The sequence below is a fragment of the Microcaecilia unicolor genome, chromosome 7 (genome assembly GCF_901765095.1).
Source record: "Microcaecilia unicolor chromosome 7, aMicUni1.1, whole genome shotgun sequence".
NCBI lineage: Eukaryota > Metazoa > Chordata > Amphibia > Gymnophiona > Siphonopidae > Microcaecilia > Microcaecilia unicolor.
The window spans coordinates 235,058,226-235,074,404 of NC_044037.1; the positions used below are offsets into that span (position 1 = coordinate 235,058,226).

Consider the following 16,179-nt stretch of genomic DNA (forward strand, 5'->3'; position numbering starts at 1 on the left):
CTGCCCCGCCCTCGCATCAAAACGTGATGATGTCGAGGGCGGGTAATCAGAAGGCAGGACTGAGGGAACGAACTCACCTCCAACATTCTGAGAAAGCATAATCGCTGGGTGGCTGGAGGGGGGGCAGGGGAGACAGGAGAATCGCTGGATGGCTCGAGGGGGGGCAGGGGATAGAGGAGAATTTGTTGGGTGGCTGGAGGGGGGGCAGGGGAGACAGGAGAATAGCTGGGTGGCTGGAGGGGGGGCACTTACCTCCACATTCTGAGAGAGCGTAATCGCTGGGTGGCTGGAGGGGGGGGGCAGGGGAGACAGGAGAATCGCTGGATGACTTGAGGGGGGGAAGGGGATAGAGGATAATTACTGGGTGGCTGGAGGGGGGCAGGGGAGACAGGAGAATAGCTGGGTGGCTGGAGGGGGGCAGGGGAGAGAGGACAATCACACACACTCTCTCACAGACACACTCGCACCCAGTCTCACTCTCTCTCTGTCACACTCGCACGGTGCTGCCAACCACGCAGAGGGGGGAGAGGCAGGGGGTCCTGAGACCACAAGGGAGGGGGTCTTGAGACCAGAGGGGGGGAGGGGGTCCTGAGACCACAGAGGGAGGGGGGAGGTATCTCTGTCACACACACTCTCTCTCACACACTCTCTCTCTCACAGTCAGTGTCTTTCTCTCACTGTCACACAGTCACTCAGACTATGTCTCACACTGTATCACATTCACTCTCTATGTGTCACACAGTCATTCCCTCACACTCTCGGTCTCACAGAGTGTCTGTATATCGCACACATACTCTCACACTCTGTCTCACACACACTCACACACAGTGTATCTGTGTGAAACACACTCTCACACTCACTGTGTCTCACATACGCACTCGCACACACTCTCATTGAAACACACACACTGTCCTCACACACACACACTCTCCTTCTCACACACACACACTCGCACCCAGACTCACTCTCTCTGTCATATACACACACACTCGCACATTCACTCTCTCTCACACAGTCACTCTCACACACATTCTCTCAAACATATACACACTCCAAGGAAAACCTTGCTAGCGTCCGTTTCATTTGTGTCAGAAACGGGCCTTATTTACTAGTAATGATATAAAATAGCTGGGGTCTACTGAGGCTTTTTCTTCTGTGTTTATTGCAAATGTTTTATAAAATATTTTTGACAACCTTGTAAGAATTACTGAGTATTCTGTGGATGATAAGATTTGTGTTTTGAAAATTCCATATTAGGTGCATACATGTTCAGTAGTGTAAAGGTCTACCCTTTAATAAAATCCACAACAGTGAACCAAAAACTGAGACTGCAAATCGGAAGGCAACAGGCAATTGAATTGCAACTCTCAAGCCAGAACTTGGAGGGTTCCTGAAGAAGGATATTGTTCTGAAATGGAGCTCTGTAGAACTGCGGATTCATTTGTACAGGACTTATAGATAAGTCATCATTTGGCACTGTTGAGAAGTTGTGGCACCAATGTGTTTTGCTTATTCTTTGTCGTCCCCAGAATAATGTCCAAAACTCTTTTTATATTTTGGGCAGACAGCTTGGAATGGATTTGATGCTTTTTGGTTGCATGTTGATTTGTTATTGCACAGCACACATATAGTTTCTCCGAGGACAAGCAGGCTTCTATCTTCTCACAAGTGGGCGATGCCGTTCCGTGTTGCCCGGTCCAGCTTTTGCCATAGTAAAAAAGAGACAGCTTTGTTGAGTGCGAGCTGTGCTCCACCACGCATTCACGAGTGCCTTCCTGCCCATTGCACGAACACGGTCTTAGTTCTCTTTTTTTCCGTGTGAGGAGAATATGTGCTTTTTTTTTTTTTTTTTGTCCTCTCACTCGCTATTAAATGCCTTCTGACTATTGTTTCTCATTTTTCTTGTGGCTCCTTTATTTGGGCCTTTTTCAAATCTCGCCTTTATTTTCCTTAGTTTTATTTCGCCTGGGTTTAAGTTTTCTTATTTTTCCGTCATCATTGGGCTGTTTTTAGACCCTGACTTTGGTCGGGTTTTTCTCTTTTTTTCCATGCCTTTCCCCTTTTTTAGGCACCATCGAGTCTTTTAATTTAGCCGATGAGGTTTTCCCATCCATGTCCACAAAGACTCGCAGTGGCTTCAAGCACTGTACCCGGTGCAGTTGGAGTATCTCGGGAAAGACACCCATTCTTGGTGTCTGCAGTGTCTTGGGCCCAACCATAGTCCTGCTAACAGTGTTCTCCATCTTTGCATGAAGAAGAGAGCCCAGGTTTGTTGAGAGGCTCAATGAGAGAGATTTTTTGGAGCTAAGTCCGGTTCCTCGAAGTCGGCATAGATGTTGAGCATCACACCGGGAGCGTCTGTAAGCATGGCTGCTTCAAGACCCTAAGACACTGGGAGCAGTGAGGCGTCGAGTAGGTCTCCACCTATCTTGAGGCTTCCTGCTGTGCAGGTCCTCTGGGGCTATCCATCGTCTGATTCGATGACATCCTTGGCACCGAGGAGCCTTGGTGACACGCTTCAGGCGAAGGCCAAGAAGCATCGTCATTGGTCAACCTCAACACATGGTTCCAGAAGCTCCAGGGTGTTGAAGGATTTGGCACCCGAAAAGCGTCTGCACCGAGAGGATTGCTGTCCCTCCATACAGGAGGTGCTGATGCGCCTGTCTCCAAGCAGCCGAGATCCTGCTACCACGTCAATCCCGGCAGTTCTACAACCTGCACCTCAACCAGAACCCCAGCTTTTCCCGGTGTCGACCCTCAGTGAGTGCATCCGGGCCTTGCTCCCAGAGCTGCTGGATGTTAGCGGTGTGCAGCAGTATCGGGGGTCCTTGCACCTGCCATATCTCCCATTGCGGCCCTGCCTGGGCCTCCAGCGCCGCTTGCAGCCTCGGTGTTGACTGCCACCGAAGCCGATACACCTTCAGTGTCTGTGGAGGAAGCTTCACCGGAGTCGAGATGGGAGCCGCCTTCTCAACGCAGCTCTAGAGGGCACAGTTCCTCGGCATCGAGGCAGGTTCGGTCTTGGCAATCCCATAGGGAGATACATTCTAACACCGAGAAGAAGCGCTCATGGGATTCAAAGGAAGATCCCAGATACTTCCCTCAGATGAGTCTTATGGGATTCCCTCTGAAACCTCCCCTCCACCTGAAAGAAGACGGTCTCTACTGGAGAGCCTTTCATTTGTTAAGAAAATGGCTGATGCCATTCCATTTCATTTGGAAGTGGAGCATGAGCCCAGGGCCGAGATGTTCGGGGTCCTGTACTACACATCTCCTAAGAAGGCTGTGACTGCCTCTCTCCATGAGGTGCTCAAGGAAGTCCTCGTGAAGAAGTGGGAGTCCCCTCTATCCCAGTCCCTGTCGTGCCCAAGAAGATTGACACCCAGTATGGGATCCATAGTGAACCTGGCTTTGTTAGGCCTCAGTTACCTCACAATTCCATGGTGGAGGAGTCCGCTCTCAAAAGAGCCAGGAGTACTAGGGACTATATCTCGGCGCCCCCAGGCAGAGAAGCTAGGACCCTGGATACTTTTGGGAGGAAGATGTACCAAGCTTCAATGCTCATCGCCTGTATACAACCCTACCAGCTCTTCACGAGCGTCTACTTATAAAACTTGGTGCGACAGCTGTCGGACTTGGTGGATGCGCTCCCTCCAGAGCAGGCCAAGCCTTTTCACCAGTTGGTCAAGCAGCAGAAGGCATGTCAAAAGTTCTTGGCCAGGGGCACTTAGACCCTTTTGATGTGGCATTCAGGATCTCTGCTCAAAGTATAGCAACACGCAGACTCGCGTTGCTTCATGTTTCTGACTTGGAACACTCTGTTCAGCAGCAGTTGGCAGATGCTCCTTGTTGGGGGGATAACCTTTTTGGAGAGAAGGTTGAGGAGGTCGCTGACCAAATCAGCAAAGCATACTGATACCATCTCTTCCCTCTCCCATGGGGCACCTTCTGCATCCACCTCCTCATCTAGGAGGGTTTTTGGCAAGCCAAGGAGCAGTCCCTACTACTATTCTAGATGTAGGTACAGTACACTCCTTTGGTTCGCCAGCCTACTCAGGCTCAGTGCCAGCAGGCTTGTTCACATCAACAGAATGCACCTAAGGCCCCTGCTGATCCCCAGTCAAAGCAAAGAATGATCTTTTGACTGGCTCCAGCAGACCATAGCCACAGTAAGTGTCGGTCCTGGATGAATTGCCGGTCGGGAGGGAGGCTCAAATGTTTTCACCAAAGGTGGCCTCTTATAACCTTTGACCGTGGGTTCTTCAAATAGTCTGTCTCAGATATGCCCTCAACTGGCATCTCAAACCTCCAAATTGCCCACCGAGAGCTCATTCATTCAGCTCTCTGCACAGGCAGGTACTTGCAGGGGAACTCTCCGCTCATCTAAAGACCCATGTGGTTGAACCCATTCCACCAGGGGAACAAGGGCATGGATTCTATTCCAGGTACTTCCTTGTGCAGAAGAAGACAGGATGTGCCCCATCCTAGACCTAAAGGCCCTGAACAAATTTCTAGTCCAAGAAATGTTCAGGATGGTTTCCCTGGGCACCCTTATACCAATCATTCAGAAAAATGATTGGCTATGCTCTCTGGATTTAAAGGACGCATATACTTATACCCTGATATTTCCAGTCCACCAGAAGTATTTTCGATTTCAGCTGGGAACAGATCATTATCACTGCTGTGTGTTGCCTTTTGGCCTCACGTCAGCTCCCAGAGTCTTCACCAAATGTCTAGTGGTAGTTGCAGCATTGCTAAGTAGACTGGGAGTCCATGTGTTCCCATATCTCGACTATTGGCTGTTGAAGAGCACCTTAGAGGACGGTGCTTGGGAGTCCATGCGGATGACTATTTGGGTGCCGGAGCTACTAGGGTTCATTGTAAACTACCCCAAGTCGCATTTACACCCTGTCCAGTGATTGGAGTTCATAGGAGCGCTGCTCGACACTCAGAGGGTTCAAGCCTACCTCCCGGAGACTAGAGTGGACAATCTTGTTTTCTCTGCCTCTCAGCAGGTCACAGCTCAGCAGATGTTGAGATTGCTGGGCCACATGGCTTCCACAGTGTACGTTATACACATGACACATCTTCACATGAAATCAGCTCAGTGGACCCTGGATTCTCGGTGGTATCGAACCACAGGGAGCCTACAAGATGTCATTCAAGTGTCCCCAGAGCTTGTCCTTTATTTCTAATAATCTTTTGTATTGTTTTCAATAGCATTTGCTATTGTTTTGGGTGAGTGAAAATGGTGGCAAGCTTTGCCTATTGGCTTCAGCCCATATAATGGGCTAGATAGGCTCACCCTGTCTCCTGTTCTCAGGTTAGACTGGAAGAGGTGAGGCAGAGGGAAGGAGCACGAGATGGATGGGACTGGGGGTGGTAGAGGGGAAGAAGCAGGATGTGAAATGAGGGATATCAGAAGAAGGGCAAGAAAAGGGGATGATGTAGGGAAAGGTTGAGACATAATGTGAATGACATGGAAGACTGGAGAGAGGGTAAGAGGCATTGAAAAGGGATTGGGGTATAGGAGAAGGGAATGAGTCTCTGAAGGGGGTTGAGTTACGGTAGAAAGGGTTAAAAGATGGTGAAATAGAAGCTATTGGGCATGGGGTATAGGGTAACAGACAGATGAGTGGCCTTGGAGGCAAGGGAAGGAAGGAGAGACATGGATGGAATTGTGACTGATAGGGTGATGAGATGCAGTGGAAGGTAGATGAGGGCGAAGAGGGTGAATACAGAGGATGGGAATGGGGGACTAATTAAGTAGGTGAAAGATAGGGGAGCAATTTAGGAGACTGGGTAAGAGAGAGACAGAGAGAGGAATGGGAGTGCTTGAGAGGGAGATGGTCCAAGCCAGTAGGTAGATGGGGTAATAAGGACTAAAGAGTGAGAGAAAAGTGGAAAAAAACATAAAATGAAAGATCAGTGCCAGACAGGTGCAGAAAAGGACATAAAGAAGAAGAGAAGAGTGAAGATATGGAAAAGCCAACCTGGAAAAGAAGACTGACACATGGAAAATGGAAAAGAGACTGGGACCAGCCCATCTAGAAAAATAGAATGCTCAGTCAACAAAGGTTGAAAAGAAAACATTATTTTTATTTAATGGTTTTTGAGGACTAAGATGTGTGCTTTGTGAAATATACATTTTTTTCTATTGTATTTTGCAGAGTACAGGAGAAAATATATTTGTTTCTCTTTTACCAGTATTTTGCACTGCTTACAGAGTCTGGCTTTCTTGAAGAGATCTATATTTCAGTTTTTGTGGGCATGTTTTTTGTGGTTCACTGTTTTGTATCACATGAGGGTCTGTTCGTGGTGTTCTGCATATGTGACTGAGGTAACGAATTCTGCTAGCATGTAGTGTTGTAGTGTTTGTGTAGGAATGTGTAACAGTTCAGCTTATTCCATTTTCCATATAGCAGGTATATTGGTTCTCTAGGGTCCAGTGTAATATTTATAGCACTGTCTTTTCATAGGTGGGTTAGGGTCAGTGCTTTTTTTGTAGAAAAAATGTGCCGGTACTCATTATGGGCGGGGTCACCACATATGGCTCCACCCCTATGGTAATAACAACCAACAAACAGCGGGTATCATATAACAATTGTGAAACAATCAAACATATAAATGGCGTGTGACCGTACGCACTCGCAAGTGCGCAGTAGAGACTTCCCTCTCTGTCCCGTCCCCGCACTCTCTTCGGTATTGAACTTACATCAGCGAAACGCAGCACACAGAACAGCTGAGCTCCCGTCGCCCTTTCTTCCCTGCCTGTGTCCTGCCCTTGCCGACATTACGTCACACAAGGGCGGCACACAGGCAGAGAAGGAAGGCCGACAGGAGCTCAGCTGATCTGCATGCTGCCTGCGTTTCGCTGATGTAAGTTCAATACCGAAGAGAGGGCCCGGGCCGGGTGCAGGGGTGGTGGCGGCGACTCCGGGGGACCGGTAGCTGCGACCTTGGGGGGGAGGGGCAGCGGCAAGGGGAGGGGCCTTGCCAAAACCCCATACTAGCCCGTTTTAACGGGCTCAACGGCTAGTGAGAAAATAACAGAGGAGGAGAGGACCTCAGACAACAACCACCTTTTCAATCAATTAGATGATGTTAGTGTGGTTGCAATCATATAATCATAGGTCCTTTACCATCCTCCTCCCTCAATCTGCATTCGTTTGCTTGTAATCTATCTTGGTACTGGCTATCACAAACATTATCAAAAAGTATCAAACCCCACAGCTACTTAGCTTATCGCTGCTTCAACCAGGGGCTCCCCAACGGTCCCGTTTCGCCAGCTAGGGCTTCGTCAGGGGAAGAGCACCCTAAAGCGCCAAACTGTGGTAGGCACCTACAAAACAAACACACAACAAACCTTCAATCTCTCACATATCTCACAATTTATACAATTTGAACTACAAGAATCTAAAAGCAATATCAACCGCTCCAATGTAACTCACCCGGCACGCCAGTAAAGCCGCCGAGAAAATGTGCGCCAAAATCACCCACAATCCAAAGGGCATTTAAACCCTACTTTAGGAAACAGCTGATGAAACGTAACGGGGGAACAGCTGATTAGCGTGACCAGACGTGACCCAACGTCACATCCAGTGCGCACCAAAATTTTATTTATATTTTTAAATAAACCAGACAGCTTGTTACCCACAAGTACATAGCTAAAACGATCTGTGTTTCTCCAACGAAACCTCACATCTCAGCAGTGCACAACAAAAAGCAAACCAACCAAAGGGCATATGAACCAACAATCATGCATACAGATATAAGATAAACCATCATATCAGCCACACCAACTCGCAACCAACACTCATCAAAACCTTTATCTAAAACTATAAATAAAACTATAATAAAAAACCAACCCCTCCCACCCAACTCTGTGCGACAGTCTAACTGTGCAAAAATGTTGTTATACTCAAAATGTGTAAGTCCCTGCATCAAAAAAACACAGTCCAATCAATTTTGGCATTAAGTCCAGCAGGTTCTACAAAACGTAAATGAAAAATCCATTTTTGTTCCAACTGTAGTAACGCTTTAGGGTGCTCTTCCCCTGACAAAGCCCTAGGTGGCGAAACGGGACCGTTGGGGGGCCCCTGGATGGAGCAGTGATAAGCTAAGTAGCTGTGGGGTTTAATACTTTTTGATAATGTTTGTGATAGCCAGTACTAAGATAGATTACAAGCACACGAATGCAGATTGAGGGAGGAGGATGGTAAAGGACCTATGATTATATGATTGCAACCACACTAACATCATCTAATTGATTGAAAAGGTGGTTGTTGTCTGAGGACCTCTCCTCCTCTGTTATTTTCTCATTGTTTCACAATTGTTATATGATACCCGCTGTTTGTTGGTGGTTATTGCCTATAATTCAGCGGTGTGATTCCCTCTATTTTGTCCATCCCTATGTTAGCCACACCCTTTATACCAGCCATGGCGCATATAAACAGACATCATTGAAAATATTATAGTAGTATAGGAGAAAAAAATAACATGATTTTTTTCATTATAAATAATTTCTGTAAGCTGTTACAGCTCTAGTATACCCAGTGCAAAATAAGACAGCAGATGTAAATTCTCAAATTTGGACATATTCCAAACACTAAAATGAAAATAAAATGATTTTGTTTTCTACCTTTGTTGTCTGGTGACTTTGTTTTTCTATCCATATTGGTCCCAGTCTCTGATTCTGCTGCTCTCTATCTGTTCCCTTAACTCCGTTTCCAGGGCTTCCTTTCCATTTATTTCTTTACTTTCCCCCTTTCTTCTTCATTTGTTTCCATACATCCATAAGTAAAAGCTGGGTCCTCCTTCGTGGAATTGACTGGAGGAGGTATAACGTGGAGCCAGCTTTTGCCTATTTTCTCCATCCATGTGCAGTTTTTCTCCTCTCTTCCCTTTCCCTCATCTCCATCCGTGTGCATCTTCTTTTTTTTTTCCTCCCCTCCATCCATGTCCAGCACTTCTCCTCTCTCCTCCCCTCCATCCATGTCTAGCATTTCTCCTCTCTTTCTTCCCCTGTATCCATATAAAGCAACAATTCTCTCTCCCCTCTCCTGCACCCAAGTCCAGCATTTCTCCTTTCTCCCCGCCAACCCCTCCATCCATCCATGTCCAGCAGTTCTCCTCTATCTCCTGCTCTCCTCCCCATCCATTTCCAGCATTTCTTCTCTCTTCCCTGCCCTCCCATCCATGTGCATCTCCTTCCTCTCTTCCCTCCTCACCATCCATGTCTCCTGTCTCCCCTCCCATGTCCAGCAATTCTCCTCTGTCCCCTGTCCTCCCCTACCATCCATGTCCAGCAATTCTCTTCTCTCCCCTTCCCTCCCCTACCATCCATGTGTAGCAATTCTCTTCTCTCCCCTTCCCTTCCATCCATGTCCAGTATGTCTCCTCCTTCCCCTGCCCTCCCCTCCCATCCATGTCCAGCGATTCTTCTCCCAGCCCATCCTCCTCCTCCTCCACTGCCTGCCAGCGAAGCGATAGAAAGGCTGCCAGCGTCGGACTGTGCAGTGATTGAGAGAGGCTGGCAGTATCGGAGCTTCCCTCTGCGAGTCTTGCCTATGTGGAAACAGGAAGTTGAAACAACGTAGGCGGGACTCGTAGAGGGAAGCTCTGGCGCTGCCAGCCTCTCAATCGCTGCCTGCACCGTTTGTGCTGCCGAGTCCGTCATAGTAGTAAGTAGGGGAGTGAGAGGAAGGGTGTGGACTCGCCGGGGGTGGGGGGTGGAAGGTGCCAGTAGCACGAACGGTGTGTACCAGCACAAAAAAAAACACTGATTACGGCTGTTAAGTTTTCTGTATATGTTTTGAGTGGGGGGTTTTTTGTACGGCTTTGTGTTATTTCATAAAGTGTCTAGCCCTATTGTTTTTGATATGCTGGCTTAATGTTCAGCATTTTAGTCTGGTGCGTGTTCGTGTTTTTTTTTTTTTTTTTTAATAGCCATAATGAATACGTATGAGATGTATATGTGCCACACCCTTTGCCCCCCCCCCCCCAATGAAACAGTCAAACTACACCCATGAGACCAGAAATCCAAAAATAGTCCTTTATTGAAAGACACCTGATGTGGCCATGTTTCGCAGTAATGGCTGCATTAGGGTTTAACACAATACAACTCAAATAAACATACAAATTAAAATCAATAAAATATGCAGAAGTACATTTAAAAAATATATATAAATCACAATTGTGGTGCATGAGTCATAATTGCATGCATACATGATGCAATATAAAAATATAAATGTGGGCTTACAAACATAATCCTGAGAATATATTGAACCTCTATTGAAACCAGTGTATTTGAATCTGTGTAAAAAGACAACATGAAAGTGTGAAACCAGTGAAACGATACTTAAAAAATATATTAAAAAGATAGGTCTAATCCAAATAAAAGAAATATGAACATTATGTGCACCTAATATAAACTGTAGACTGTGGTAAACAATGTTGACAATATAGTAACTTTGCAAAGCCATACATAAAATCAGTTTAAAGGTTTAGGGGGGTTTGGGCTGTTGGGGGAATCAGTTGTTGAGGGGTTAGTGGGGGTGAGGGTGAGGGGGGAAGGGTGGGGGGAATAGGGGGATAAAAGGGTTATAAGCATAATGTTAAAATAAAAATTAAATTTTATGCATTGTCATGTGCTGGAGCCAATGGCTCGTTGTTATGTTTGAGATGTTATTTCAATAAAAATTCAAAGTTAAAAAAAAAAATCCGTTTAAAGGGACACATACCTAACCAGGGATAAAAAGAGTGTTTCCCCTAGCCAGCAAATGTATATCAAAAACAGCCTAAAAATCACTATCCTGAGACAGAAGATAACTCTTTTATACAGTCCTAAGTAAAGTTCATCTCTTCTATATAAAAAAAACAATTGGAGCCAGAAACTCAGCAGAACCAGCTAACAATTATGTTGTCAGTAGCTTTGTGATACAATGGATTCTTATTTCTGCCTTATTGCAATTTTAAGTATTAATTATATTTGTTTCTGAACTGTGTTTGTGTGTTTTTTTTTCTTTAGATAAGAAGTACAGGTAGAGGTTTGTGTTTGGATGTTGGAGAAAATAATTCTGGTGGTAAACCATTAATTATGTATAGTTGTCATGGACTTGGTGGAAACCAGGTAAATTTACTTAGTGTTGTATCACTTGTTTTATGCAGATAATGCAAATGAAATGTTGAATTTCCTTCCAATCATATTGTCTTCTGTGAGAAATATTCTACAACATTGCTTTTCTGTATGTGTGTGTTTTGCCGATTATTTCATATCAAATGCTTTTGGAAATCTTTCCTGAATTTAAACACTCATATAAAACACTAGTATCACTCTGTTTTCAAAGGATATCCTGTGTCATTAGCAAGCACATAAAATAAGCCACGTTGAGTCAGACCAAAGTCCACTGAGCCCAGCATCCTGTCTAACAAGCTTGTCCAGGACACACATACCCAGCAGTTTTTAAAAAGATCAAATTTTTCATAGCTCATAAAGCAGTGGCTTTCCTGAGTTTATTTGGCTAATATTCTATGATTTGATTATATTAAAATTTAATTGATCACTTTTCCTCAGAGATAGCAAAGCAATGTACATGAAAACAGAGTAGAGAACTAGAAAGTAAACCAAACATTTGTTAGGAAAGAGAAAACAAAGAGGAGTAAGAAGAGGAGAGGAGATCTAGGTATTGAAAACTGCAATGTGAGTGAATCATGGGAGAGCTGTCGAGGTGAATTGAGAAGGCCTTATTGAAATGGTGCATCAGTGACCTTAGTGATACAAAGGTTCAAGATGGGATGATAGCTAGAAGCTAGCTCATGGTTCAATTTTTTTTTTTTTTTTTTGAGAATTGGCTTGACAGTGGCATGTTTCCAAGAATTAGGAAATCAGCCGGATGAGAGACTGGTACAGATCATGTGATATAGAAGAGGAAGGAGACAGTGATGTGGAATGGTAAGCTAGGATGATGGGAGGGAATCTAGGGAGCAAGTAGTAAGTTAATAGAACCAAGCACTTTAGTGAAATATGTGCGGGATGGAATGCCTCTCTTACTTTCTGGTGATAGTACTAATAAGAATTTTGATATAAAATGAGGGAGTCCTGAGAACGCTGCTTCCTCTGTTCTTTCTATATGGCGAGTCTGGCGATAGAGGGGAGAGATGCTGCTGTGAAACGGGCTAGTGAGAAGATTTAGAATGGTGAGAAATAGCAGGTGCGGAGAGAAGTTGGGCTTGCAGATTAGAGCTCTAGAGAGACGTCTAGGTGTCAAGAGAGACCTCCAAGAAGGAGGGAGGGAAAGCTATACCGAGTGGGGGGAGTGATAGGAAGTCGGTGAACTGGAATAGATGGGGTCTGGGTATAGGAGGGAGAGAGTCAGATAAATAAGGTGATGGGATTTGTAGAGATTAGAAAGTGGTCAGTTCAAGGCAAGAGAAGAGTGAAAATTGGTTAAAGAAAAAAAAATCTGAGGTTAAAGAACATGTCCAAATTCCAATCTCTTTTGAATCCCACTGCATTAGTCTTCCTGACCACATCCTCCAGAAGTAAATTTCACAACTTAATTACGTGCTACATGATAGAAATATGTTCTATAATTTGTTTTGGATCTGCTGGTTTTACTTGTTATAACATCTGAAAGGTTAAACAAATGTCCCCTGTTTAACTATTCCACTCCACTCATGATTTTTATAAACTTCTATCATAACCCCCATTAATTGCCTCGCTCTGTCACGATAAAGAGCCTTAACCTTTTTAGCCCTTTATCATAAGGGAACTTTATCCTTCTGCTTTATCACTTTTGTTGCCCTTCTGTGAACCTTTTTCCAGCTCTCCTATATATTTCACAACAGAACTGTTGTGAAAATGATGCATAATATCATTCAAACCTGCATGAAAGAATTGTTCATTTATCGTACACAGGAGAAATGTTATAAGTTGTAAAGTATAACTTTTTTTCAACACTACTTTCAATTTAGTAGCAAGACAACTTACTGGAGAAAATTGTAGTCTTTATTGATTGATAATGTTTCAAGAACCAACCAAAAAAGTGATAGCAAACATTCGTTCCCTCCCTCCTCCCATCGATTTCCAGGCCCCCTCCCTCCAAATTTTAAAAGTCATCTATTTTACCTCGTCGGGGTTAGGGCGGCAGCAGCTGTAAAAAGCATGCAGACTCGGCTCGGTGCTTAGTTGTTTTCCCTTCTCTCTCTCTCAGCTCTGGTCCCGCCCTCATTTCCTGTTTCTGCAAGGGTGGGACCAGAGCTGAGAGAGAGAGAAGGGAAAACAACTAAGCGCCGAGCCTGCATTCTTTTTACTGCTGCTGCCACCCTAACCCCGACGAGGTAAGATAGATGACTTTTAAAATTCGGAGGGAGGGGGCCTGGAACTCGATGGGAGGAGGGAGGGAGGGAACGAATGAAAAACACACACACAAACAAACACACACACACAAACATACACATACAAACATACACACATAAACACACACACAAACATACATACATACATACAAACACACACAAACACACGCACAAAAACACACACGCACACAAACAAATGCACACAAACAAACGCACACAAACACACACAAACACAAAAACATACAAACACACACAAACACACATAAACACACAAACACACACACACAAACACACACACATACATACATACATACATACATACACACACACACAAAAACACACACATACACACACATGCATACAAACACACACGCACAAAAACACACACATACACACACACACATACACACACAAACAGCCTCGACGGTGCACACACACACATACACACACAAACAGCCTCGACGGTGCACACACACACATACACACACAAACAGCCTCGACGGTGCACACACACATACACACACACACACACACAAACAGCCTCGACGGTGCACACACACATACACACACACACATACACACACACACACACAAACAGCCTCGACGGTGCACACACACACACACACACAAACAGCCTTGACGGTGCACACACACAAACACACACACACACACACAAAGAGCCTCGACGGTGCATACAAACACACACATACATACAAACATACACACTCACACACAAACACACACATACATACATACAAACACACACAAACATACAAACACAGACATACATACAAACACACACACAAACATACAAACACACACAAACATACAAACACACACTCACACACAAACACACACATACATACATACAAACACACACAAACATACAAACACAGACATACATACAAACACACACACAAACATACAAACACACACAAACATACAAACACACACATACACACTCATACACAAACACACACACAAACATACAAACATACACACACACATACACACTCTCACACAAACACACACACAAACACACATACATACACACTCACACACATACATACAAACACACACATACACAAACATACAAACACAGACATACATACAAACACACACACAAACATACAAACACACACACAAACATACAAACACACACATACACACTCATACACAAACACACACACAAACATACAAACATACACACACACATACACACTCTCACACAAACACACACACAAACACACACATACACACTCATACACAAACACACACACAAACATACAAACATACACACACACATACACACTCTCACACAAACACACACACAAACACACATACATACACACTCACACACACATACAAACACACACATACACAAACACACACACAAACATACATACAAACACACACATACACACTCACACACAAACACACACACAAACATACAAACACACATACACAAACACACACACAAACATACATACAAACACACACATACACACTCACACACAAACACACACACAAACATACATACAAACACACACACAAACATACATACAAACACACACATACACACTCACACACAAACACACACACAAACATACATACAAACACACACATACACACTCACACACAAACACACACACAAACATACAAACACACCATACACACTCACACACAAACACACATACAAACACACACATACATACAAACACACATACACACTCACACACAAACACACACACAAACATACAAACACACCATACACACTCACACACAAACACACACACAAACATACAAACACACACATACATACAAACACACACAAACACACTCACACACACACATACAAACACATACACGCACAAACACACACACACACACATACATACAAACATGCACGCAAACACACACACAAACAGAAACATAGACACCCACAAACACACACACACAAACGCACAAAAACACACACACACACACACACACACACAAACACATACAGGTTAGTGATTCCTCCTCTTGCTAGGGCTAGATGGGAATCTACACGGAATTCGGCTTTTTTCTATCTGTCTCCCTCTCTTTGGAATGGCCTTCCAAAAGAGATCAGACTTGAGAAATCTTACTTTCATTTTCGGAAACTTTTGAAAACCTTCTACTTTATCGAGTATGTAGATCAGAATTTAGAATAATGGAAGAAAGGTTATAAATGGGCATCTGTAATATATACTAAGTCAAAACTGTATTATCTGTCTGTGTAGATTATATTATGTATTTAATTTTGTATCTGCAGTGTTCTCCTGTGTATTAATCATGAGTTATATTGTTTTCATCTTATGTAGCTAGTTTGTTGGGTTTGCTGTGCTTTCCTGTAATGATTGGAGTTCTAATGTTTGTCCAATTTGTACTTATTGTACTGCTTTTTTTTTTTTTTTTATAAATTGTAAACCGTTCTGTCTTGCAGTAGCAATAAGATACGGTATATAAATTGATGTAAATAAATAAATAAATAAATAAAAAATACAAACACATACACACACAAACACGCACACACACACATACATACATACAAACATGCACACAAACACACACACACGCAAACACACACACAAACAGAAACATAGACACCCACAAACACACACACACACAAACAAACGCACAAAAACACACACAAACACATACAAACACACACACACACACACACATATACAAACACCCTCGACGATGTATGTGTGTGTGTTTGTGTGTTTGTATGTCACACACACACACAAACACACACACACACACAAACACACACATACATACACACACACACAA

General features: G+C 44.0%; 1 protein-coding gene across 1 annotated transcript in view; it reads left to right on the forward strand.

Moving 5' to 3' along the window:
* GALNT3 (polypeptide N-acetylgalactosaminyltransferase 3) overlaps positions 1 to 16,179 on the forward strand; it is a 144,465-nt gene that overhangs the window by 108,459 nt on the left and 19,827 nt on the right. The window contains exon 11 of the mRNA XM_030210083.1: positions 11,030 to 11,131. Coding sequence (XP_030065943.1) covers positions 11,030 to 11,131 — 102 coding nt within the window. The remainder of the gene's footprint in view (positions 1 to 11,029; positions 11,132 to 16,179) is intronic.